A 25,363-nucleotide genomic window follows, 5' to 3' on the forward strand; every position below is an offset into this window, starting at 1 on the left:
AACAATAATCAACAGATAGAGATTCTGTCTCTCCTGGGTACATGGAAAATGATGGTTATCTAATCTTTCATCTGCTCCACTTCTCCAGCACGAGGCACCGATGTCGCGTCTGTCCACAGTTCAGGATCGGTCTCAACTCGATTTCCCTCGGATGCTAAAGCGAAGCACGCTGTTTCCACCATACTAGTTGCTTTTTCTTTCACCCATCTAGATGTGTATCCGACAGAAATGAGGTACTGTGGTCACAGCCCTTTCAGACTGGATTCGCCAAGCCCACTGCAGGTCCAAATTAACATGAGGAAAGACCGCAGGAATGAAATCAAGACTCTAATAGAAGCAAAAAACATACACACGGAGTTCCTTAAGCTCAGCATGAAGCCGAGAAGGATATCATGGCAGCCTTCTGTAAATATTTCAACATGTTACTTGTAGCTCTTGCACTCTATGTTACAATTGTCTCATTTTAAATAACCCATGTATGTATTAAGGCTACATTGTATTGCAGAAAAGAAAAGAATGGATGGATCTTTTTGTATTCTAATAAAAATTAGAAATGTTCAAATTTCCAAAATAATTACATTACAGAATCTCACTGTGGCTAAGTCTCCAGATCATTGAGTAATAATACTTATTTCCCATCCATTGTGAAAAAGCCTGCAACGATTGCTTGTGCAGAATATAAATTGCAATGCTAATGGCATGCTTTTATATAAATATGAAATAAGAAATGTGTTTTTAAATATACTTTGAGGTTGACATGGTTTGGCTACAATATGAAATACGGCCATCGTTGTGTTCAAAGCCATTGACACATCGCAGCGAATCACCTCAATATACTGAATGCGCCGTGTCACGCCTGGACCTTAATCCTTCAACAGGTCCCCACAGGAACAATGGCAGCTGACTAGAGTCACATGGAATCACTTGCTCTGCACTCACGCGACAGCGGCTGAAAGGAGAGAACCCCATTCGAAACGGGGATTCATTAGCAGCTAATGGCGGTGATTAGGGGTCATTAGAGACGCGGCTGTCATGGCATCGGGAGGCTGGCCATGTTTCACAGGTGGCCATGACGGGGGACAGGACAGCACCCTTCCTGGATGCAATGGGTCCGTATGCTTTTCATTGCACGCAATCTGTCGTGCCTGTCGCCGAGCAAGCCGAGCATGGGAGGAGGACCAAAGGTCCAAAGTGTGCAAAACTCTTAACACACACCGTCAGAAAAGCCACTCTGTTCATGTCTAGTGATTAGAAGTGACATTGTGTTTTTATAGAAAGACCTGTAATGGGATTGTTTATGGTGGCTTTAATGACTTGTGTAGATTGCACCCTGCCCTCGCTCTTGCACTGAATGGCTTGAAAGATTAATTGTAGCTCTTTACCGCAGAGGGGAGTGTGTGTCAAGAGTGATGGCGAATTGCACACTGCCTACCCGACCCACGGCTTTAATTAACCAACAATGCAAGGATCGTGTGGAAATGCTCTACAGCAAAGATGGAGAAAAAAAATTAGTCCATATTCCTGCTCAAGGATGTTAGATGTTCTAAGACGGTTTGATTTTATCGCCTGCTGAACTCTACTTTAAAGGATATCTCTTCATCTGTTTTGCAGCCACATTTCGCAGAGCAGCTCGCTGGAAGAGGTTCGACTGGACGGTGACAAAATCATCCCACCCGCCCCCCGCAAGGTGGAGATGAGACGGGACCCAGTGCTGGGTTTTGGCTTTGTGGCAGGCAGCGAAAAACCCGTAGTTGTCCGCTCAGTCACTCCAGGTACTTGCACATCCACCCGTGATTGGTGATTGTGAAACCTAAACCCAAGCTATACATCTGTTTTGTGAAAACAGCATTTGGGTTCTTATTAAAGACCAAAAAGTCACAGATTCATTTACATTTACATATACAGCATTTATCAGACGTCCTTATCCAAAGTGATTTACAATCAGTAGATACAGAGCCAGTCCCCCCTTGAAGACACTCATGGTTAAGTGTCTTGCTCAGTGGTAGTGGGATTTGAACCTGTGTCTTCTGGTTCATAGGCAAGTGTGTTACCCTCTAGGCTACTACCACCCTCAGTGATTCAAACCCCAGTTAGTAGCATTGTGTCCCATAGCAAGACTGTCCCTGTAACTACTGATTGTAAGTCGCTCTGGATAAGGGCATTTGGTTAATGCTGTAAATGTAAATCCACTGGTACATTTACATTTACAGCATTTATCAGACGCCCTTATCCAGAGCGACTTACAGTCAGTAGTTACAGGGACAGTCCCCCCCTGGAGACACTCAGGGTTAAGTGTCTTGCTCAGGGACACGATGGTAGTAAGTGGGATTTGAACCTGGGTCTTCTGGTTCATAGGTGAGTGTGTTACCCACTAGGCTACTACCACCATTTATATGGACCTGTGATCTGAATTGCGTGGTTCAGAGGTAAAGAGTAACAGTGTAGGACGTGGAGAACCTCTGCAGAACCTTTCATATCTCAAATTCAATTTCCTGCACAGGGGGTCCTTCTGAAGGCAGACTCATCCCAGGAGACGAGATTGTCATGATAAACGATGAGGCCGTCAGTTCGGCGCCCAGGGAAAGGGTCATTGACCTGGTCAGGTAACGTACAAGCCTCCTGCTGTATTGCCAAACAGAATTAGAGATGCCTGATGGCAGCGCTCGCCCATCAGCGCCACACGTTTTATCCCACCTGTCATTTCTTCTCCATTCTGAAAATTAATGGGTTTAGTGAAGAAGCTGTTTTTCATTTTTTATTTTTGCCTTGGTGCAGAATTACAGCCACTTTGAGGCAGTCCCACAATGAGATTTCCCAGGACGCGCCGTTTCAGTGTCTGTAGCTTTAAAAGCTAATGAGGAGGAGAGAGGCGGAACGAAGAGGAGAGCAGCCTATAGAAGTGAACTGGCATTCACAGAAATGATGGCATCAACACCTTTCATCAACGACAACGTTTGGTGCAGACGAAGTCGTGTCTGCATTTTTTTGTAGGAACATTTTAAGTAGTTTAAGTAGTCTCACGTGACGGCACATTTGTGCTCATTTTCACATCCAATCACCGTTTGGAATGATGGATGGCTCGGTGGAGATAATGTTTTAGGGATGGGGTGGGAAATTCTCTGTGTGAAAAGAGCATGAGAAACGGGAGGTAACCTTTCCCCTTATGATGACACAAGGGGAGAAATTCCACATCCAACCACCTGAGCTGAATGACCAAAGAACTCTTTACATCTATCGCCATTTCTAGCCACTGCCGGACCATAGACAGGCTAGGGGAACTCGTATTCATGTTAAATAATCTCACACAGTGAACGTTTCTGCAGTTAATTCAGCATTTGGCATGGTTACAGTATTTGGTCGAACCCGGTCCTCAGATGACCTGCTGCATGGGCTCATGTGTGGCAGTAATGTAGGGGTTGGCGGGTGACATTCAATCACTGCTGCCCCAGCCTTAGGCATGTACAACCTACACTGTACATCAGGGCAAGTTTCAAGGTCTCTGACACCCTATAATATATTAGCTCCTGATCTCATCTCATATATTTAAACCAGCCAGGTCAAGTGCATCAGTCTAAATTGAATTTGCTGTGATATGAATGTAGTACAACAGTCTGCTCTCATAAAATCTGATATGCTGGAGAGGCATATTTATGTGTTGGTGTAATTTCCCTTTGATTGTTCTGCAAACATTTTTCAATTTTATTCTCCGTGCAGGAGCTGCAAGGAGTCCATTGTTCTGACAGTGGTTCAGCCATATCCAGTAAGTCTCTTTTAAAAGCATTTAGATGCATTAAATTGCGGTTTGGTTTTGTTAAAAAAAAAAATGCACTTGCACCATAAAACTGGTGACATAAAGAATTTTTCTTTCTCCCCTACAGTCAAGAGTGCAAATAGTTTACGGCCATTTGGATGAAGTTGCGTTTTACACTTGGCGAACTTCACAATTCTTTAATCCAAACACTGCAATCTCTCTCCAAATATTCAGCCAGAAATTTGTTCCAAACCGAGACCCGAGGTGAACTCTCCCAATCAGCAGTTACTTCATCTCGAGGATGGGCTGAAAGGGCCAGGGGGGTTCGGATAAGGGAAATGACATTTTGTCACTGTTGAGTTTAGTTTTTACAGAATTGTACCCTATATTTTAATCCTACCTTGGCGATATTAAAAAGCAATAAATCTTCATCCTCGTGGTTGCTCTGCAGTGCATATGAGTTCCTTAAATTCAAATCTTTTGGATAGATTTTTTTTAAATAAAGTTGATAAGTTGAAATAAGACTGCCTCTTTTTCTTGTTTGAGTGGTGGATGAAAAATCCTCAGAACGATACTGGCTTTACTCTACGAGGGCCTCATGCAATGATGCATAATGAGATATGCAAGAAGGAAGAACCTCCATCTCGTTCAAACCTCATTAACTTTACACTCCGGGTTTTAATAGGAACTGGCACAAAAAGCGAAAGCGAATGCTGGTGAAGCGAAAGCAGTCATTTTTCACCCAAGCTGCCTTTCCCTGAAGAACGAAGAGATGTCAAGATGTTTCTCTGTTTCTTTTTCAGTCACCTAAGTCTGCTTTCATCAGCGCAGCCAAAAAGGCCAAGTTGAAGTCGAACCCAGTCAAAGTGCGCTTTGCTGAAGAGGTCATTATAAATGGCCAGGTCCCGGTAAGAGACGTCTAATACAATATTATTGTATGTACATCAGTATTATATAACGTAGATTACAGATTTAAAATGCTTGTGTTGCAGGAATCGGTGAAAGATAACTCCCTGCTCTTCATGCCAAATGTACTGAAGGTGTACCTTGAAAATGGCCAGACTAAATCATTTAGGTTTGACAGCAACACGTCTATTAAGGTATTGTAAGGCCTTTCTAATCTGCACATGATAATGAGAAGAAAATGAGATCAATTAAAGAAAACAAAGCTTAACGGGATTAATTGTAAGGTCATTTACATAGGGCTGTGACTGTGGCTTTGCTTTGTAAAGACCGCGCCCAACACGTGCCGCGTGTTTTCGTCTCTCTGTTTCAATAATGAAGGATGTTATTCTGACCCTGCAAGAGAAGCTTTCTATTAAGTGCATTGAGCATTTCTCCCTGATGCTGGAGCAGAGGACTGAAAGCTCCAGCAGCAAGATGATGCTGCTGCACGAGCAAGAGATGCTAACTCAGGTGAGAACTATCCAATTTGAGCATAAAATAATCCCCTTTTCATGCAATCAGCACTAGCATGTACAGTGTGCAAGTCCACCCCAGTAATTTTTTTTATAAATTTATTACATGGTTTTCTATTGATGAAAACATTTCTACTGACATTTGTGCAAAAATTTACGCCCATATGGTTCTCAGTACAAAATACTTGTGTGAACACGGTGAATGTAATATAAATATGTAACTATGGCTAGCTGTCATGATTGATTAATCCTTTTTTTGTCCTTCATCTAGGTGACACAGAGACCAGGGTCACACAAGTTGAAATGCTTTTTCCGCATTAGCTTTGTTCCAAAAGACCCGGTTGACCTGCTCAGGAAAGATGCGGTGGCATTTGAATACCTCTATGTACAGGTGTGGCCAATAGCGAACCAGCTTTACCACGCTTTTTAAATGTCATTATATAATAATCATTATAATGTCATTCTGAAGAAGTAAATTTCACCTGCTGACCAGAAGCTGCTCAAACGCAGAATTCGTTATCCGTGCTGGTGGTTTGTAAGAATTGTGTGTTAATGTAACGCACGTCTCAGTGGGTGTGAACGTGTGACGGTTAGAGTACCTGTAGCTGACGTGTGACTGTGACCTCATCTGCCCCTTTTCAGAGCTGTAATGATGTGGTGCTGGAGCGCTTCGGGTCAGAACTGAAATATGACACTGCGCTGCGACTTGCTGCCCTGCAGATGTACATCCTCACCATCAACACCAAACAGACACAGAAGGTCTCCCTCAAATACATAGAGTGAGCATTCACCATGTCACCACTCACACAAACAAAGTCCCAGCTGACCTCAAATGTAACTATGAATATATTGTGTGTGTTTCGTTTTATTAATGTGAGAATTCCTTTATTCTGATATGCATTCTTATTAGTAATTTGATAAATAGTCTGGCATGATTCATGAAACTTGCACCGTCATACTCGGAAATGTAATACATTTACATAAATGCCATTAAAATGCTGCAATCCATCCGTACCGCTATTAGGGTAAATGTTAGGCAGATAAATGGTATGAAAGGATAATATCTTCTGCTCATAAGAAGCCATGTTTCCTAATGCCATTCATCTGTCTGCGTACAGGAAGGAGTGGGGCTTGGCACTCTTCCTCCCACCAGCTGTACTGTCCAGCATGAAAGAGAAAAACATCAAAAAAGCCCTAACACACATTCTCAAAACAAACCAGAACCTGGTGCCCCCTGGCAAAAAGGTACCGCCTGTCTCTTCTGTTCTCTGTCACTGTCCCTGTGAGCCAGTAGACCTAATAGCCTGAGTACATATATGTGTGTGTGTGTGTGTGTGTGTGTGTGTGTGTGTGGGGGTATATATCAGCCAAGCAGTATTTCATTTTTCTGTGTTTTTGGAAAGCTAAAATAATCTGTAGTTGCATACTGCGCCCCCTAGTGGAAATGTGTATAACAGGCCCATGGACATTTTACAATGTTGAAAACAAAATCGCCTAATTTACTGAGCCTAAATGATGGAGGGGATATGTTAGCTAATGACTTTATCTCTCTCTCTCTCTCTCTCTTAATAAATGAGATGTTGCCAAAATGTTCCCTGAGGGCCACGTCTTGTTTTCCCCTCTCAATGTGAACTTTCTGTTCCTCAGATTCCACGACATCTGTTTTCATTTTTTTGCACATCAGTGATTTCGTGTTCCTTCTCCCACAGCTAACTGCTTTACAAGCAAAAGTTCACTATCTGAAGTACCTTAGTGAACTAAGGCTGTATGGGGGGCGTGTCTTTAAATCAACCCTGCTGGTAAATAAACTTTTATTTTCTTGTCCCACTTAAATGTCGAATATCAGTCGACGTATGTTTGATGCAAAAACCGAATTCAATCCTCAATCCTCACAGCAAGGTGAGAAGCACACAGAGGTCACCCTTCTGCTGGGGCCCAGGTACGGCATCAGCCATGTCATTAACACCAAAACAAACCTGGTGGCACTCCTGGCTGACTTCAGCCATGTCAACCGCATAGAGATGTACACAGAAGACGAGAAGCACGTCAGGGTTGAGCTACATGTTCTAGATGTGAAGGTGAGACCAAAATGAACATATCTGACTTTGTTAAATGCATTTTTGAACAAATACAAATTCTACTTAGTAGCATTCCACCATTGTGGTAAATGCATGTTCTGAACATTATAAATGGATCGTTTTATCTTCTTTTAAAGCCCATCACACTTTTAATGGAGTCAAGTGATGCCATGAACCTGGCGTGCTTAACTGCAGGGTACTATAGATTGCTGGTCGATTCTCGTAGGTCCATTTTCAACATGGCAAACAGCAACACTGGTGGGTGACATGTGGACATTCATGGTCACATTTTCCAAAATGTTCCTAGGTGAAATGCAGTAACATCTTTGTCATCTTCTCTGTCCAGGCCATTATTCAAAGGAGAAGCTTAACTATCAAGCCATCGAGTGGAACTACAGCGCCCATTGCGGTGGCTGCAATGAACACAATCAAATATGCATGAAAGAACTGTCTGACCAAGAATGTGACCTTCCCAACTGTGCGAGGCGAGATGCTGACATTTCTCCGATCTATATCACAGACGTCCAGCAGAGCCAGCATGCACAGCACATGGCAGAGAAAGCAGACAGACTCAGCAGGGCCGCGCACTCCCAGCCATTTCTCTGTGTGCCCAGGGGCAAGCCCCAGGAATCCCCCCGAAGCGCCAAGGTGTCTTTTATTTTTGGAGACCCTCCCTTAGACAGCGTAAACCCACAGAACCTGGGCTATCAAAGGCTCATGGACGAAAGCCCTGAGATTTTAGGCCAGCACGGGTCCTTGTACATGCAGCACAGCGATGACTACAAAGTTCTGGACCCTTCCCTAGATGGAGACAGCTATCAATATGGCTGCCACCCCCTCTATGGGGATGCAAAGATCTTTGGCAATGCAGAGGGCATAGAGGAGCCCCTGCTGCATGACATCTGCTACGCAGAAACCACGGATGATGCGGAGGACGAGGACGAGATCAGCTGCGAGGAGGAAATGATGACGGGGGACTTGCGGGACAAACCCACCTTCTTCTCGCTGTCCGAGTCCAGCGACGACATCATTGACCTCACCTCGCTCCCGCCACCCGAAGGCAACGAGGAGGACAATGACGTGCTTCTGCAGTCCCTGAACCACGCCATTGCAGCGCCCCCGCCAGGATTCCGAGACAGCTCCGACGAGGAGGACCACCACGGAGCACACGGCACAGAGCAGAGGAGGCAGCTTGGACGCAACGACATCCCAGTCTCCTTAATCGATGCCATACCAACACAAGTCGAGTGTAGCGCCGACGAGACCCTGGACAATGCAGTGGTGTCCACCTTGCAGGCGCTGGAGGCCCTGGCAGCATCAGAGGATCAGACACATCCTCAGTCGGACAATACTCCAGGTTCTTATACCATAGTAACATTCATCCAGTGATGGCACACCAAGGTCCAGCCATTCATTTTTTTGACTTTATTTCCTCCCTTCTTCAAATACAACCCCATTGTCTTCCATGCTCATTTGTGTTTTGTTTGTTCATTCATGTAATTGTAACTTTTTTTCTGTTGTTTTTGATTCGAGTTGTTCATTTTGTGAATCATTTGTCTTGGTGTCATTTATTGTTCATGTACAAAGGCATATATTACATTTTGATTCAGGTTCCTCATTTTCTACAAATAAAGCGTTTTGAAATATGTGCGAGGTGCCTTGCATTGTTGTCATTAATGGAATGTTTGTCTCTCTGTGACTCGCAGGTGTAGAATTATCTCGGGCCTTTAGCCCCGAGTCGTCTTCAGATTCTGGGAACGAGACAAACTCCTCCGAAATGACAGAGAATTCAGAGCTGGCGGCGGCTCAGAGACTCCCAGAGAATTCCCTGCGAATGTTTGTTGCCACGTCTGAGGGCTACCAAACACTGGCAGAGGAGAAGACGGACTTCTGCAGAAGCCTTAGCGAGGGTGAGGCCGCCGGAGCTCAGGAGGAGAGTCACCAGCCTTCGTCTGTGCCTTCCTCACAGATCCTCCACTCTGACGCCATCGAAATGGAGCCGGAAACCATGGAGACCAAGTCTCTGACCAACTATTTCAGCAAAATGCACTTGGATTCGGTGATGAGCTCCTGCCAGAGGCAAGGACAGCTTAACGACGCCGATAACAGGACGATGCAGGACAGGCAATCCACGGATTTGAAGCAGATGAAAATCCCTGATCTGAACGGCTACAATTCCCACCATTTCAATATGGAGGGAATGTCACTTCGATTTCAAGAGAAGACCCAAAGATGGCAACAAGTGTCTGAAAACAAACCAGCGGGCCACCTGCCTTCAGAGTTAGCAAATGACAACAACATCATGCATGTTGCTCAAGCCGACAGGACCGTGCTGCGTAAAAATGACCGGCTGGAATCAGATGAAAGCTCCTTAGGCGTAGGGACTTTCAGGAGCACAGGAACCAATCCTGCTGCTCGGTCCCCAGCCAAAGAACCCTATTGCTCTGAGCAAGCCAACCAGCACAGGAGCGAGCAACAGCCGAGCAGGGCGACGTCAGCCGAGCCGGATGTGGCGCGGATATACGAGTACCATCTGTCCAAGCGCATGTCCTCGCTGCAGAGCGAAGGCGTCCACTCCCTGCAGAGCTCACAGTGTTCCTCCATCGATGCCGGCTGCAGCACGGGCAGCAGCAGCTGCGTCACCCCCATGGACTCCCCTCTCTGCACCGCAGACAACGCGCACTTGCTCTCCGAGTCGTCCCTCAAAGGCCTGGGCTACGTGACCTCAGAAGAAAAAGCCTTCGTGAGCCACGGGACGGGGTCTCATGCCAAGCCAGTCTATCAGAACTTGGATCCTGGCGTCACTCGAAAGGTCCATCCCCATGCGAACGCAGGAGCTGAGTCTGGATTTGGAACAGTACGAGACGGTTGCCATCGCATGCCCAAGATACGAGAAACCACAGGTAGGAACACGCAGCACTGCACGTATCCCCCAGGAGCAACACCAGATGCTCAGGGACTAACTGTCGTTGCAGGGTTTGTATGATTAGGGTATGAACTTATAGCTTAAGATGGTTGTTAATCATTAACCATGTTAATTAAGGCCCCTGCCAGCCACTCCTATTCGCATTTAGCGATGTCACCTAGGCCCCGTACACACCAGAACACCTTTCTCTAAAGTTCTCTAAAGCTGGTTTAACCCCCCTCCACACCTGTAAGTGGCACTGCAAATCCCCACTCTCACCAAAAGTGAGCTCCTTTTTTGGCGTCTAGTTCTCCTCCGCGGTGACTTAAAAATGCTGTTGTTCTCCAGCCTTGTCTTTTCATTAGAAATGTGCACCATAGAGAGGATTTCTTGGATTTGTGTAGTGCCTAGTTATGAGGTTCTGCAGCAACCGCGTTGGGGTTATATGTATGACGCGTTTGGGGTTATAAGTCCGGTTGGAGGTCGCTTTGCTATCAACAGGAATATGTGAAAAAAGAAATTCATTTTGGAACCCAATTCAGTAAATAACTGTTCTGGGTTCCCTGAAATGCCATCTCCATGTGGACAAAAGGCCACATCGTAGAGAAATTTGACCATTTTAGAGAAAAACATTGTCATGTGGACAGGGCCTTAGATTATAGTAAGGACTGCTACTCATATTGCAAAGTATCTGTTAACATTTGTGAGTGACTTAGCTACTTTTCAGTGTTAGTGACGGTTCAAGAACATTAAGCATTTGAGATATACGCATAAAGTTGAACTGACGTCTTGAACTACAAGCTAAAAGAGTCAAACTGGCCTAACGATTTGTTGGAATCTCTCTTTCTCCACCACCACAGTCTAGTGTGAACAGAGGGCAGCTAGAAGAGGAACGGAAACTTCGTCTGGCTCCAGATACATCAACTCCAGCCCCATGCCACCACCATCTCATGACAGCACAGTGTCGAATGTGCCAAAGCAAAAGGGTGCGCAGAGGCCTTTAAACCAAATCCTGTATCCTTAAGCCTCCTCTAGCTTCACATGGGAAGCTTCAGTCTGGTCTAAATGTAAGGAAGGAAGCTTGGGAGCACCTCTGAGGGCAAGATATGGGGCAGGACCCTAAGGAAGAACAGGAAGACACAGGCGTGTGGTTGAGAAAACCGAATATCCTCAATCGGAAGAAAGGATCCATATTTACCTGATGCCAAACAGTTGAGTACACTTGTCAAGAGTTTCTCCAAAGCTGGCTGAAAAAAAAAAACTCTCTTACTGTCAGCTGATCAACAAACTAACAGGATGGCAGTGAAGTCTCAAGCCTGGCCAACATACCAAAGGACGTTCTTGGGGCCAGACTGAGCCGCATTCTGGAAATGAAGGGTGCTGGTACCTGTTACGACGTTGGAGTTGTGTCTGCCTGAATCAAATGATGCAGGAGAAACTGGCCATTGGATGAGGAGATGCATGGCTGAATGCATGATGGGTTATTCCATCAAGAGAGAGTTTTTTCCATGCTGTTACGGTCTCTGGGAGAAGTAGGTTTGCTTCAGTAAGAAGTCCAGCCACGGCCCAATCATCTGTTGGTTCCAGCACACGAATCCTGTGAAGAGTTACTGCTTGATTCCACATGCTGCCTGCGGTCTCACTTGCATATCCCCTGATTCTGAAAACAGGTCTGAGCTGATCAAGGCAGTAAAATAAATATAGTCCACATGCCGTTTGCCTATTGAAGGTTGTGGAAGCACCAAACCACTTATACACACACACACACACACACACACACACACTCAGGCAGCATCCCCTCAAACATAAACACCCAAAGCATTATTGCGCTGACACATCATCCCACCGCCTCACCCTCTAATGTCTTGTTCTACTCCGACTTGCCCACTTGAACCACCTCTGTAAAAAAACAGCACTGTTGTCTTTATAATTAGCGATTGCAAAGCCATATATAGAGATGGGTTGAACAGACCCAGCCAATGTTAACTGCTGTGATAATCCTTGCCTTGAGTATATTTTGTGTTATATATGTAAAAATAAAATTAATTCTAGAGTTTCTATCGGATATGCACCCACACTAGTAGATGAAAATTTGTTCTTGTCAATATATAAACACAGGTACTACCAATGTCTTATTAGTGTAAGATTCATGTCTATATAGTAGACTTTATTAATTATTTTATTTAACAACAAATGTTGATTATATAAAATTGTACATATACTGTCAGAAGGACAAGGAACACAGGGAAGATGCACACGTTTCAAAAGTTCAAACACATTATTTTCTTTCATTTATGGTGTTTAATTTTTATGAAGATCTATAATTAAATTCTTTATGGTGTTTTGTCAGTATGATTAAAAGACAAATGATTTCAACAGTTGTAAATGTATGTGTTGCTATTATTCATTCATTTTTGCACATTTACATGTTTGCACAACACATCTCACTGGCGCTAGTAAGAAATAAATTACAGGATTTACAGTAGAATTGAAGTTAGCCCTGAAGTCAGAGTAGATGTAGTTTTTTTACATGCATCACAGATGTGGTGCTCTCCTGTGATGGGTTTCACTCTCAATTATGAGGAAATCACTCACATACATGAGTAATATAAAACATATTAAGATTTACCGGGGTATTTTAACTATTACCAAGTCAATTGTTTATTAACATTTGGCTCCAGTATAGAACTTTGTCAGTGTATGCAGGCGCTGTCTGGGGGTTTATTTGTAACTGAGGTGCCACCTGAGACTGAGGTCTGTGTTGGTCTGAATTGAATGATAATGGGGAAGTTCCATATTAAATATAAACACTTTCACTTGCATTGTGGTTTGGTGTCCTCATGGTCATGAACACAATTTGAACAGTAGCGTGTTGCTAAACTGTTGTTGTCATTTAGTCTTTCCAACACCACAGAGAAGAGTCAGCGATAAAATCTCCCTTCTTAAAAAGAATAAGATCAGCTTGTAAAAAAATGATGGTGAGTATTAAATTTTATTAATTTTTATTATGGTTGGTATGGTGGTTTTTTTATATTTTTACACTACAGGCCAGATGTCTAGAAATAAATGTTAAATAAACTTAACTGAATATTTTGCGCATTATTTAGCTTCAAAGGTTCAAACAATTAGTTGCTGATCAAGACATATCAGAAAGGTCTTTGGTACACTGGCAGGTTTTGCGTTTGACTCAAGTTATTTTTAAAAGAATTGCTGGAAAGGATGAAGTGAATCTGTGCTGCTGTCATAAATGGGCACATAAGCTGTCACAGCCATTCAATTGCATTTATATTATTTAGAAATTCTTAAAATGTAAAGGATTTTTTTTAAGTGGAGGATGGACTCCAACTTCTGACTTGAAGTCTTGGTAATTATTTTTAGTAGTAGTAGTAGTAGCAGTTGTATAAATACAATTTCTGTCATTGTTTCCTTGTATTAACACATTTCCTCTATATATATTGTCTAATATTATTATTAATATACCAATATACCAATTGTTTGTATTTCATTGCATTATATGCAATTTCTATAACTTACACCTAAAATCTGCAGATTCACTTGAAAGACTTCAGTTGCCAAATGTAGACAATTGCTAATCAAATCACCCCTTTTCATTTAGGTGGAAACTGGTCTGACTTCATGCATGGTCTTCATTTATGTTGCTGTGGTGTGTTCCTTGGCAGCGGTAGGATGGTATCCTAAAACCCTGCCCTGTGAAGTCACTCTGCAAAGCGACTGGAGTGAAGTCAGCGTGAACTGTACCGGTGTGGGGCTTGAGTACATTCCAGCAGGCATCCCGAGAAACACAACCAACTTGACCCTCACCATCAACCACATCCCTCATATCAACACAAGTTCCTTCAGCAACCTAGAGAACATCACAGAGATCGACATGCGCTGCAACTGTGTTCCTGTCAAAGTCGGGCCCAAGGACCATATATGCAACAGAAGTGTGACGATTGAAGATGGAACCTTTTCACAATTAAGAAATTTAAAATCTTTGTATTTGGATGGAAATCAGCTCAAAATGATACCCAAGCAACTCCCGACAGGTCTAGTCCTACTCAGTCTTGAGATTAACAGCATCTTCTCCATCCAGAAGGAAAACCTCTCTGAACTTACAAACATTGAGGTCCTTTATTTAGGACAGAATTGTTATTTCCGAAATCCGTGCAACAACTCGTATCAAATTGAGCAGGATGCCTTCTTCCAGCTTCAGCGGATGAAACTGCTCTCTCTCAAGGCTAACAATTTATCTACCGTTCCTCAGAGACTACCGGCAAGTCTTAAGGAACTTTATCTATACAATAACGACATTCAGAGGGTGACCGAGAGGGATTTCCAGAACTTGACAGAGCTTGAGATCCTTGATTTGAGTGGCAATTGTCCGAGGTGCTACAATGCGCCCTTCCCCTGCACTCCATGTCCAAACAATGCTCCACTTTACATTGAAAAGAAAGCCTTTAAAAATTTGAAGAAACTGCAGATACTGCGTCTACACAGTAATTCGCTCACTAAAGTTCTGCCAGAATGGTTCAAAGGCTGCAGGAATCTTAAAGTACTGGACCTCTCATCCAACTTTTTGGCACATGAGATAACAAATACTGAGTTTCCTTTGTCCTTGCCCTCGCTTGAGGAGCTAGATCTCTCTTTTAACTATCAGCTCCAAAGGTATTCACCTTCACTTAGCCTGAATGAATCTTTTGCTGGCTTAAAATCCCTTCAAATTCTCCGAATCCGGGGCTTGGTATTCCAGAAGCTAAGCAAAGAGGACATTGCGCCATTGACCACCCTCGGAAACCTCACAATGCTCGATCTGGGGTTCAACTTCATCAAGATCACTGACCTCAGCATTTTGTCAACGCTTAAAAATTTCCGCGTGATAAACTTGTCTGAGAACAAAATCTCGTCACCATCTGAGGAAGGGTACAGGTCTGGGTTTACCATGGAGCAGCCGGTGCAGAGGTCACCGGTGTTAGAAAATGCGCAGTACTACAACAGAGAGGTGAGGGAGATTCACTACTTCAGATATGACGAATTTGCACGGAGCTGCAAATTCAGGGACAAGGAACTTGGTATTGTGAGTCCCTTCAGCAATGATTGCTCTCAGTATGGAAAAACGTTGGATTTAAGCAGGAACAACATATTTTTCCTCCATTCCAGATTCTTAAGCCTTAAAGAACTTAAGTGCTTGAATTTATCAGGCAACGCCATGAGCCAGAGTTTAAATGGCTCCGAGTTTATCCACCTTAACAACTTGCAGTATCTTGACTTCTCCAACAATCGTTTGGACACCATGTATGCAACAGCATTTCAGGAACTAACTAACTTGGTTGTCCTCGATATCAGCAACAACAACCATTACTTTGAAGCTGAAGGTTTGACACACATGCTTAATTTCACCACTAAACTCTCAAGCCTGAAGAAATTGATCATGAACAACAATCAAATTTCCACCTCAACCAATACAGAAATGGAGAGTTTTTCACTTGAGCATTTGGAATTCAAAGGCAACCGTCTAGACATGTTATGGAGAGATGGAGACACGAGGTACATCAACTACTTCAGCAAACTTCTTGAACTGAAGGTGCTACACATTTCTGATAATAACCTCAACTTCATCCCTGACCAGGTTTTTCCTGGACTGCCCAAAAAACTTACCGATCTGTATGTCAACAAAAATAGACTAAAAGTTTTTCGCTGGGAAAAACTGGAGCATCTCACGCAACTGCAAGTTCTGGACCTTAGTGAGAATCTTTTGACAGATGTTCCAGCTGAACTCTCCAACTGCACCACGTCTCTTAAGAGGCTCATTTTAAGCAGAAACCGCATTTCACAGCTAACCCCTCACTTTCTGAACAACGCCTTCAACCTGAAGATCCTTGACCTCAGTTTCAATGAGATCCAAAACATAGAAAAATTTAGTTTTCCAGAGGATGTCACTGAAACCATGGACACCATTCATCTCAACAACAACAAATTTCAGTGCACCTGCAACGCAATGTGGCTTGTGCGTTGGATGAACCGGACAGCGGTCAACATTCCCAAGCTAGCAACAGACGTGCAATGTGCCGCTCCCGGCGAGCAGCAAGGTAAAATTGTCATTTCTCTGGACCTTCAGGCTTGCCAGTACAACTACCTGTCCATCACTCTGTACATCCTCCTGACCTCCTTGGTCCTGTGCTTTCTCTCACTCTCTATCTCCAGCCATCTTTTCCTCTGGGACGTGTGGTACATCTTCCACTTTTTGTCTGCAAAGCTCAAGGGCTACAGACATCTCTCTTCAGAGAGCAACATCTATGATGCCTTTATCGTCTATAATAAGAAGGACCTGGCAGTGTCTGACTGGGTGCTGAATGAGCTCAGCGTCCATCTGGAGGAGCGTGGAGATCCTCCCCTAACGCTGTGCATGGAGGAACGTGACTGGATTCCCGGGTGTCCTCTCATTGACAACCTCTCCCAAAGCATCCAGCAAAGCAAGAGGACGGTGTTCATTCTCACCAACAGCTACATGAAGAGCGGCGAATTCAAAACCGCCTTTTATTTGGCGCACCAGAGGCTTATGGATGAGAAGAACGACGTCATTATTTTGATATTCATGGAGAAGACTCCTTGTAATTCCAAATATCTTCGACTGAGGAGGAGGCTCTACAAAAGGTCTGTGCTGGAATGGCCTTCAAATCCTCAGGCCCAGCAGTACTTTTGGTTTTGCCTCAGGAGTTTAATGGTCACAGAAAGTCATAAACAGTATAACAAGCTCTTCCAAGAGACTCTTTAAATAGCCCAATAGCTTCTATTGCGGTGTACTTATGAAACAATGAGTTTCACTTTACACACATTACTTTACATTTGTATATGTAAATGTTACCATATAGCTTATTAATAGACTGTACATTAGCCACCATGTTACTAGTAGAAATGTATATGTGTATACTGTATGTAATAGAGGTACGTTTTCAATTGCATTTGTGTTATCAAGCTTTTGTAAGCCTGTTGATTAATGAAATAAACTAGCCAAAAACCTTGCAGTAGCTACCCTCTACCTCCCCTACCTCTACCTGTTAGTAAATAGAACCAACAGCACTACCAGTGTTTTGTGAAGATTACTTTTGAAATATATATTTTTTTTACAAGTTAGCCTATTTAAAATGTAATAGTAGTGTAAATATAATGAAAATGAATCAATGAAAATAACTTAATAACAGACTTCAGGCCTCATTTTACTGTGAGATCATACCATTGATAAACCAAATATTTAACATTTAAGTGCACTGAATAATGTGAGAAACTTTTTTTCTGACAACATCCACTTTTTTTATAGGCACTGAGCGCTGATTGGCTGACACAAATACCACTCATCACTATTCTTAAACATATTGACAAGATTTTGTATACAATAATATGATGTAACCAAAAAAAAATGTAATCATGAATCTTTCAATAAGTAACTGTAATTAAATTACATTTACAAACTTTTTGTAATTAAATTATGTAACACCATTATATGTAACTCGTTACTCCTGAACACTGTGTACCATTACAGTGCATTGACTTACATCTTGTTAACTCGTTCTAGTTAGCACACCGATCATTTGGATGCCCAACATTGACAATGCACACATACACTTACATTGCTGTGTTGCATTAACAACTGAGTTGTTTTATCTTCAGTTAGAAGTGTGAATGTTCCTTTTCCGATTCTAAAAGAGAAGCAGGTCAAGGGAACTTCTTCTTTCATTATTACACAGCAGAAGGAACTCTGCAACAAACCAATCAGCTTCCTGCACTGCTGCAGCTATTATTTGACTACAGTAACAGCTATATGTCAACTCTTTAGAAAACAGAGAAAAGGGAATCACTTCTTCAGGCACACTAACCAGGATGCAGAAAAGCCATTCCTGCATTGTAGGACTGTACTGTAATAGAGGATTGGACCTGCATGGGTTATGAATTCAAAATTTGCTTTGGGATAAACCGTTTTTTTTTCTTAAGCGAAGCATTTAAGAGAAAATCACAAAAATGGTGAGAATATGCAACGTTCTGCAATGTTGACAAAATATTTTGTATGATCTGTTGATGGATCTGATGTGTATGTGTCAATTTTCCTTGTGAAAAAAAAGGGGAATGTGTTTCGTATACATGCAGATGCATTAAAATTGTGAAAAGCCCTTCCAGTTGACAGTATCAGTTTTCAGCACATTAAATGCATTCTGGTAAAAATGTTTGTGGATTTTCTGCATTTTTGGCAAAAACCCATCAAGTGAGAGGACAAGGGTAATGCATTCTGATTAAAGTTCAAAATCTAATAGAACCTTTATATTATTGCAGGTGGCATCCTGCTGGTCAGACCTGTTCTGCTGGGTGCTGTTTTCCCTTGTAATTTCATCGTTCTCCGGAAATCCGACCACAAAGCTCTTAAGAAAAGTTCCCTGTGTTGTTTCCATAAATGATACCAGGCAAACAGTCACTTTTAACTGCCGTGACCAAGGCCTTCGACAAGTTCCAGATGGAATTTTTAAAAACGTAACTACACTCATCCTGGCGAACAATAAAATCAGCAGTTTGCCTCCAAGCGCCTTCAGTAACATGTACAACCTGTTGCAGCTCGATCTCAGCTGGAACCGGAACTTAGGTAACAACGTGGTTTTGAACGTGACCAGGCTAGAAGATCTGCAGCTCGTTGGTGCCGGTCTCCAGCGAATTCCAAGGAGACTCCCAAGTGGACTACAGGTGCTTAACCTGGATCAGAACACGCTCTACCATCAACCCCTCACTCGTAAATCTTTCTTGTCTTTGAAAAAGATCAGAAAACTTTCTCTGTCCAAAAACTGTTTCTATGGAAATCAGTGTCAGAAAAAAATGCACATCGAGGACCAAGCCTTCTCCAGCTTGACGCACCTGAAGGTCCTCCGAATATCCTACAACAACTTAAGCTGCATTCCTAGAGGCCTACCGGTTTCCCTCAGCGAGCTTGAGCTCGCCTCCAATTTCATACAGGACATCTCCAAGGACGATTTCAGCAGACTGTGGAACCTGAAGAGTCTGAAGCTGGAAGGAAACTGTCCTCGCTGTTACAACGCCCCGTACCCCTGCATACCGTGCCGAAACAAATCCATTAACATTGATGGCCAAGCGTTTGACAATCTAACCAAGTTAGAACTGCTACACCTTGGCGGCAACTCCCTCGGTGCGATTAAAAGTGCTTGGTTTAAACATCTGAAGAAACTTAAGCATCTTTTCCTCTCGTTTAATTTTCTGTCAGAGGCTATCGCGGAAGGGGCTTTTTTAACTCTTTTACCAAACCTGGCAAGTTTTGACATCTCATTCAACTACGACTTAAAGGAGTACCCCAAAACGCTACGTTTATCGCAGAACTTTTCTCAGTTAGTGTCCCTGAAAACATTCCTTGTTAAAGGGTACGTGTTCCAAGAAATCATCGAAGATACACTGAGTCCTTTGAAAAACCTGAAGCACCTCTCTGTGCTCAACCTGGGCATCAATTTTATTGTGCGCATCGATTCCGAAGTGTTCGCAAAATTGCCAAACGTCAAGCTGATATACCTCTCCGAGAACCGGCTTTATCCAGTGACTGGGACCACCGGGACCACCAAGTGTACAGGTTTCACCGCGACGGCAACGGCAGGCCCAATTAACCACTTGAACGAAAACGAGCTGCTGCACTCTTCCAGGCGGTTCGTCAGCCCCGTCAAGCCGCAATGCTTCAAGTCTGGCCGTGTGCTGGACCTCAGCAGGAATAACATCTTCTTCATTTCGCCCAAGCAATTTGAAGGATTCGGCAACATATCCTGCCTCAATCTGTCGCGGAATTCATTTTCGGCGGCGCTCAATGGAACGGAGTTCTCATCGCTGCCCAACCTCACGTATCTGGACTTGTCCTTCAACAAAGTTGACTTGGCTTATGACAACGCCTTTGCAGAGCTCAAGAAACTTGAGGTGCTGGACCTCAGCTTCAATAACCACTATTTCATCGTGCCTGGTGTGACACACAACATTCGGTTCTTGGAGAATCTGCCAGCTTTGCAGGTCCTAAATTTGAGCTATAACGACATCTTTACCTTGACTAACAAAGTAATGAACAGCAGCTCCCTGAGAGAGCTCCAGTTTCAACACAACCAGCTGGGTGTGATGTGGACAGAAAAGGGAAATACGTATCATTGCATTTTTAAATTCCTCGAAAATTTGAGATATTTGGATATTTCTCACAACGGTATTGAGAATCTGACTGCTAAGGTTTTTGACAATTTCCCACGTAACATTAAAACACTGCGGATCAGTCAGAATTTGCTTAAGGACCTTGAGTGGAGCAAGCTGAACAACTTCCATCAGCTGCAGGAGTTGGATCTCAGCTACAACTACTTGTACAGAGTCTCCTCGAACATCTCGCAGAACACCAGATCCCTCTGCAGGCTCGACCTGAGTCACAACCGAATATCCCAACTCACCGACGGCTTCATTCAAAGTGCTAAAAGCCTCCGGCTGCTTGACCTCAGCTACAACAAACTCCGAACTGTCAACGGGAGCACGTTCCCTGGAGGGTCAGGCAACAGCCTGGAGAAGCTCTACCTACACGGAAATCCCTACTCCTGCACGTGCGACCTGATGGACTTCATTTTATGGCTGGAAAACAGTGACATAGACATTCCCGGCATGGCTACCGGCGTGACCTGCATGGTGCCAAGTCAGAGAAAAGGTCAAAGTGTCATATTCTTTGATATTAGGGAGTGCATTGATCATCAAGCTGCCTTCCTGATCTATATAGTTTGCTCTTTGTTTATTTTTTGGACTATGTCCATAGCCACCGTGATGCATTTGTTTTACTGGGATGCTTCCTATGTTCTGTACTACATAAAGGCAAAACTGAAGGGCTACCAGGACCTCCATTCAGAGGAGAGCGGCTACGATGCTTTCGTAACGTATGACACCGATGATCCATTGGTTTCGGACTGGGTGTTAAACCACTTGCGGGTGCATCTGGAGGATGGGGAAGAGAAACTCTCCCTCATCTGCCTGGAAGAGCGAGACTGGACCCCGGGAAGGGCAGTCATTGACAACCTGACGCAGAGCATCTACCATAGCCGGAAAACCGTCTTTGTGCTCACCGAGTCGTACGTGAAGAGCGGCAGGTTCAAGATGGCCGTCTACCTGGCTCACCAGAGGCTGCTGGACGACAACGTGGACGTGATCGTGCTGCTGCTGCTTGAGCCGGTCCTGCAGGACTCGCACTTCCTCCGCCTCAGGAGAAGGCTGTGTGGGAAGAGCATCCTGGAGTGGCCCAGGAACCCATCTGCTGAGAGCTGGTTTTGGCAGTGCCTCAGGACTGCCATCCAAGTGGACAACCAGCTGATGTACAACAAGGTCTATGCAAGATATTTCACCAATGAGAAAACCCAGCCGGCTTAATGTCAAGTCAATAGTCACATGCATTTCTTCTCTTGGTTGATTTTTCGCTGTTAATGTTTGAGAATTTTGGTTTTCTCTTTGACTTTGACTCACCCTGCATTATAATACAATCTCTGACTGACAAAGAACTAATATGTTTGGTTACTGATAAAAATGAAATGTAAATATGAATCAATTAAATATTATTCAAATACATTATGAATAAATATGACACTTTAAGCTTTGCATGCGTCTTCTTCTATTATTAACATTTACGTTGTGCCATAGTAGAACAAAATAAATGAGGAATGTTACGTCCATTCTTCTGATTATTATTATTATTACTACCATTATTGGCAGTGGTTGACTAGCAGGTAAGGAAGCAGAGGGTTGCGGGTTCAAATCCCGAACCTTCAAGATGTCACTGATGTCCCCTTGACTGTCCCCACACACTGCTCCCCAGGCACCTGTCTTGGCTGCCCACTGCCAAGTTAAATTCAGAGGACACATTTAATTGAGTCGCACCGTGTGCTGTGCTGCAGTGTTTCACAATGACAATCACTTCACTGTTATTATGACAATGTAGCCTGTCTAGGCAGATCTTACTACTTCTCATTTCCTAGGGAAGTGAGTGTCATTGTGAAACACTGCAGCACAGCACACGGTGACACAACGAAATGTGTCCTCTGCTTTTAACCATCACCCTTGGTGGGCAGCCATGACAGGCGCCCGGAGACCAGTGTGTGGGGACAGTGGCACCTTAGTGAATCCGCCTTCTTAAACGCTAGGTCACCACTGCCATACGTAGAAAGAAAAAAGAAGAAGCTGCTATTTTTTTCTGTTTGTATAAACGCCCCCCAAACACACCATGTCTTCAGCGAGCTTTCACCTCACGGCTGTACTTTTTCTAATGGGAAACAAATGACCACAGGGTGGCGCCTTCACGCAATCTTCCGTCACACGCCTCCTGCCCAGACGGGTCCGGACAACAGTGGGTAATTCGAGCGAAACCGACTCATTACGACGCAAATCCGCGTCGTCCTTTTACAACACGACGCCTCGCCGTCGCCTGCGGCACGGCGGCTTTTACGCGACGTTTGTAGAGCGTTTTTTTTTTAAGCGACGAGATGACGTCACCGCGCTGATTTGCATCCCGCGCCGTATATAAGCCCGGAGCGCGCGCCCCGCGCGCCACACTGCTACCCCATCCGGAGACGAACGTTCTCGCGTCCGCGCCAATTCCGGTAAGACGCCGTCCGTAAATTTTCTTCGTTTCGCCTTTTTATTAGCTCAGGTCCACCTTCTTCCCAGCCTCTTGGCCGCACAACGTGGCCCGTCCGCTCCGTCGTCTCGAAGCCGCTCCACATTCTCACGTCATGCGTACGTGATGACATAATAAGAAAAAAAAACTCCTGTATAGAAGCCGTGTTCGTAGCGCGGGGTCGTGTCACCCTTCATTTGGATTTCTGGGTGGAATGTACCCGGGGAGCGAGACAATGCATGCAGGCATGGCTGTTTTTTAGCGGATGCACGTCCCCCTTTGTTCATCTGCAGCCGCACTTGAACGTCACTCGAACCCCAATCTGTCGCGTTTTGGGACTATATTCTTTTATACATTCGCTCTCCTGTCTGAAGCATGATGCGCATGCGACCTGGTTTTGTGTAAAAATGTCTGTATGAATTATTTTTTTCCTTCGCTTTGTGCTGCACTGGCGCTGGCTAGGGCGGTGGTCGCGTACCGCGCATTCTCAACGCTGAAGGCGCAGAAAAAAAGGATGCTGCAAGAAAACCACGCGTCTTAATCACATTTATTTTTTCCAAAAAAAATGTTCCTTTCGGGGTTTGCCCATTGTCCTTCGCCCTTGTGAAACCACGTCTGCGAAATCCGCAACCAGGAAGAGGGCTTCTGCTTTCCCGTTGCACAACTTTTGGGTGTGGTTTTTTTTGGGTTTTTTTTCTAGGTATTGCTGTAATTCATTTGTCCAGCGTCATTGTTGCATTAATTAGACTAGAGCAGCATTGGAGCTGCTGATGTCGCTTGTTGAGCTGCAGCCTGTCACACTCAGCTTCTTCTTTTTTTTTTTTTTTTTTTCGCCCTTTCTCTGTTTCCGCCACCAGACACCCTGCAAACATGTCCGACAAGCCAAATCTGGAGGAGGTCACCAGCTTTGACAAGACAAAGCTGAAGAAGACCGAAACCCAAGAGAAGAACCCTTTGCCATCGAAAGAGAGTAAGACCCTATTAAATTCTGAAGTGGTAAATTTTATGTTCAGCGCTTGCCTGTAAAATAAGTATGTTAACGCGTGTTAACGTTTACATTTTTTCCGTTTGCAGCCATCGAACAGGAGAAGCAGGCCGGCTCGTCATGAAGCCCCCCCATCTCTACTATGCACTGTACATTCCACAAGCATTGCGTTCTTTTTTTCACCTCCCTTAGCTGTATAACTTTGTAACTGTTTAAACCAACAAGAAGGAAACAACAACAAAAAAAAAGTTGCATTGTGATTGGACGAACGCAGGTGACTCGTGCTGCCTCTTAATTTGAACGCTCCCCCACCCCCCCCCCCCCCCCCCCAACCACACTGAGAATCCCTTTTTACAGCTTCAACATTAAATCTCACCCCCCCAGTCTGTACAGGGAGGATGCTGCCTGTCCAGATGTCGAGATCCACGTCTCTTTTCACTGGCCTCAGTCCGGTTCAAACCTTGTGTGGCGTTGGCGTTATGGAGGCCAGGGGTCCGACACTTCATTCAAGTGTTTGGATTGTTGGTGACTTGTGATGCTTTTTTTTTTTTTTTTTACGTTTCATACAAGTTCAAATCTTGGAATGCACAATTTTGTTTTGATATGCAAATAAAAAAAAATAATACATTTGAAACTTTGAGCCCCTCTAAGAGTCTTGTTTTATGACTTACTGATATATATATATTTTTTTTTTCTTGTTTTAGAATATTTAGTATTCTATGCTAAGCAAAAGCCCTATGAACTTTAGTCAGCTGTCTTACAGACTAACAGACAAATTTCAAGTAAATACAAGTGAATGAACTGGCATCCCTGTCTGATACTTGTGCTATTTGCTGTCCCTAAATGACCTAGAAATCCTCCTCACTGTGCATGTGTAACCCTGTGCGTTCTAGCAACACAATGCCTTCATTACAGTAAGCCTGCATGTACCTAAACAATCTCCAAACCCTTCTGGAACTTTGCCCTGGGCTTATCTTGAGAGGAAAACGTGTTGCGGTTCGGTCTTGTTTTATGGTTTAGAACCTTTAACTGGGGTATCTTGACTTTAAGAAGCCTAATTTGGAAGGGTTCTCTACCTTCTGGGAAGATTAATTTGAGTCGCTGTACAGAAAATTGGTGGAAGCGTGCATGGACGTAAAGGTGAAAATGCACATTTTGAGGGTGGTTTTTAATATTGGCCACACGTTGTAATACAGCTATTAAACGGTGGTGTTGGCTCCTTTGTTTGATTTGTGGAAGACCAGCAGTCTGGCGGCCCATGTCAGCATAAGTGGATTGTTGAAAAGCTGGTTGCTCACCGCAGCATGTTAATCCAGACTGCACCTACTGACCTTTGCAGTGGCGTCTTCACCAGCCACCGCTTTTCATCCTCTCCGTTAGATAAAACAAAATTCTTTACCATGATGAATAGTGGCCGGTGTTCATGGAGATGTCTGTTCTTGGAATAGAGATATTTATTTGGACGTGCTCGAGCCAGCAACAACATTCCTTGAGAAACTGTATCTCTGTTTGAACATAGACTCAATTCAAGAAGCGCATTTCAGCCACGCCGTTAAGGCAATAATTCA

The 25,363-nt window shown here is 43.9% G+C and overlaps 4 protein-coding genes across 12 annotated transcripts in view; all 4 read left to right on the forward strand.

Annotated features, from left to right (window-relative positions):
- Positions 1 to 11,142, forward strand: part of LOC114796395 (FERM and PDZ domain-containing protein 4-like) — a 30,760-nt gene extending 19,618 nt beyond the window's left edge. For all 8 annotated transcript variants that reach the window (XM_028990312.1, XM_028990310.1, XM_028990311.1 and 5 more), the window contains exons 3-17: positions 1,612 to 1,772; positions 2,501 to 2,603; positions 3,715 to 3,760; positions 4,555 to 4,659; positions 4,744 to 4,851; positions 5,036 to 5,167; positions 5,441 to 5,560; positions 5,812 to 5,948; positions 6,288 to 6,414; positions 6,879 to 6,968; positions 7,065 to 7,247; positions 7,385 to 7,505; positions 7,594 to 8,604; positions 8,954 to 10,150; positions 11,013 to 11,142. In XM_028990312.1, the coding sequence (XP_028846145.1) occupies positions 1,612 to 1,772; positions 2,501 to 2,603; positions 3,715 to 3,760; positions 4,555 to 4,659; positions 4,744 to 4,851; positions 5,036 to 5,167; positions 5,441 to 5,560; positions 5,812 to 5,948; positions 6,288 to 6,414; positions 6,879 to 6,968; positions 7,065 to 7,247; positions 7,385 to 7,505; positions 7,594 to 8,604; positions 8,954 to 10,150; positions 11,013 to 11,017 (3,646 nt within the window). In that variant the 3' untranslated portion in view covers positions 11,018 to 11,142. The remainder of the gene's footprint in view (positions 1 to 1,611; positions 1,773 to 2,500; positions 2,604 to 3,714; positions 3,761 to 4,554; positions 4,660 to 4,743; positions 4,852 to 5,035; positions 5,168 to 5,440; positions 5,561 to 5,811; positions 5,949 to 6,287; positions 6,415 to 6,878; positions 6,969 to 7,064; positions 7,248 to 7,384; positions 7,506 to 7,593; positions 8,605 to 8,953; positions 10,151 to 11,012) is intronic.
- Positions 11,143 to 13,053: 1,911 nt separating this feature from the next.
- LOC114796397 (toll-like receptor 7) lies at positions 13,054 to 16,944 on the forward strand. The gene is made up of 2 exons (XM_028990319.1): positions 13,054 to 13,130; positions 13,769 to 16,944. Exons 1-2 carry the CDS (start codon positions 13,125 to 13,127, stop codon positions 16,925 to 16,927), a joined length of 3,165 nt encoding a protein of 1,054 aa, XP_028846152.1. The 5' UTR covers positions 13,054 to 13,124; the 3' UTR covers positions 16,928 to 16,944.
- Positions 16,945 to 18,034: 1,090 nt separating this feature from the next.
- Positions 18,035 to 21,789, forward strand: tlr8a (toll-like receptor 8a). Of its 2 annotated transcripts, XM_028990321.1 has the most exons (3): positions 18,035 to 18,171; positions 18,478 to 18,672; positions 18,754 to 21,789. In XM_028990321.1, exons 1-3 carry the CDS (start codon positions 18,169 to 18,171, stop codon positions 21,568 to 21,570), a joined length of 3,015 nt encoding a protein of 1,004 aa, XP_028846154.1. In that variant the 5' UTR covers positions 18,035 to 18,168; the 3' UTR covers positions 21,571 to 21,789. The 2 variants fall into 2 exon arrangements, with proteins under 2 accessions (XP_028846154.1, XP_028846153.1); XM_028990320.1 differs by having other exon boundaries at positions 18,478 to 21,789.
- An 848-nt stretch (positions 21,790 to 22,637) lies between these two features.
- Positions 22,638 to 24,099, forward strand: tmsb4x (thymosin beta 4 X-linked). The gene is made up of 3 exons (XM_028991385.1): positions 22,638 to 22,793; positions 23,668 to 23,780; positions 23,885 to 24,099. The coding sequence occupies exons 2-3, from the start codon at positions 23,681 to 23,683 to the stop codon at positions 23,917 to 23,919; spliced, it is 135 nt and encodes a 44-aa protein (XP_028847218.1). The 5' UTR covers positions 22,638 to 22,793; positions 23,668 to 23,680; the 3' UTR covers positions 23,920 to 24,099.
- Positions 24,100 to 25,363: the final 1,264 nt, after the last annotated feature.

This window comes from Denticeps clupeoides, chromosome 9 (genome assembly GCF_900700375.1).
Source record: "Denticeps clupeoides chromosome 9, fDenClu1.1, whole genome shotgun sequence".
NCBI classification, from domain to species: Eukaryota; Metazoa; Chordata; class Actinopteri; order Clupeiformes; family Denticipitidae; genus Denticeps; species Denticeps clupeoides.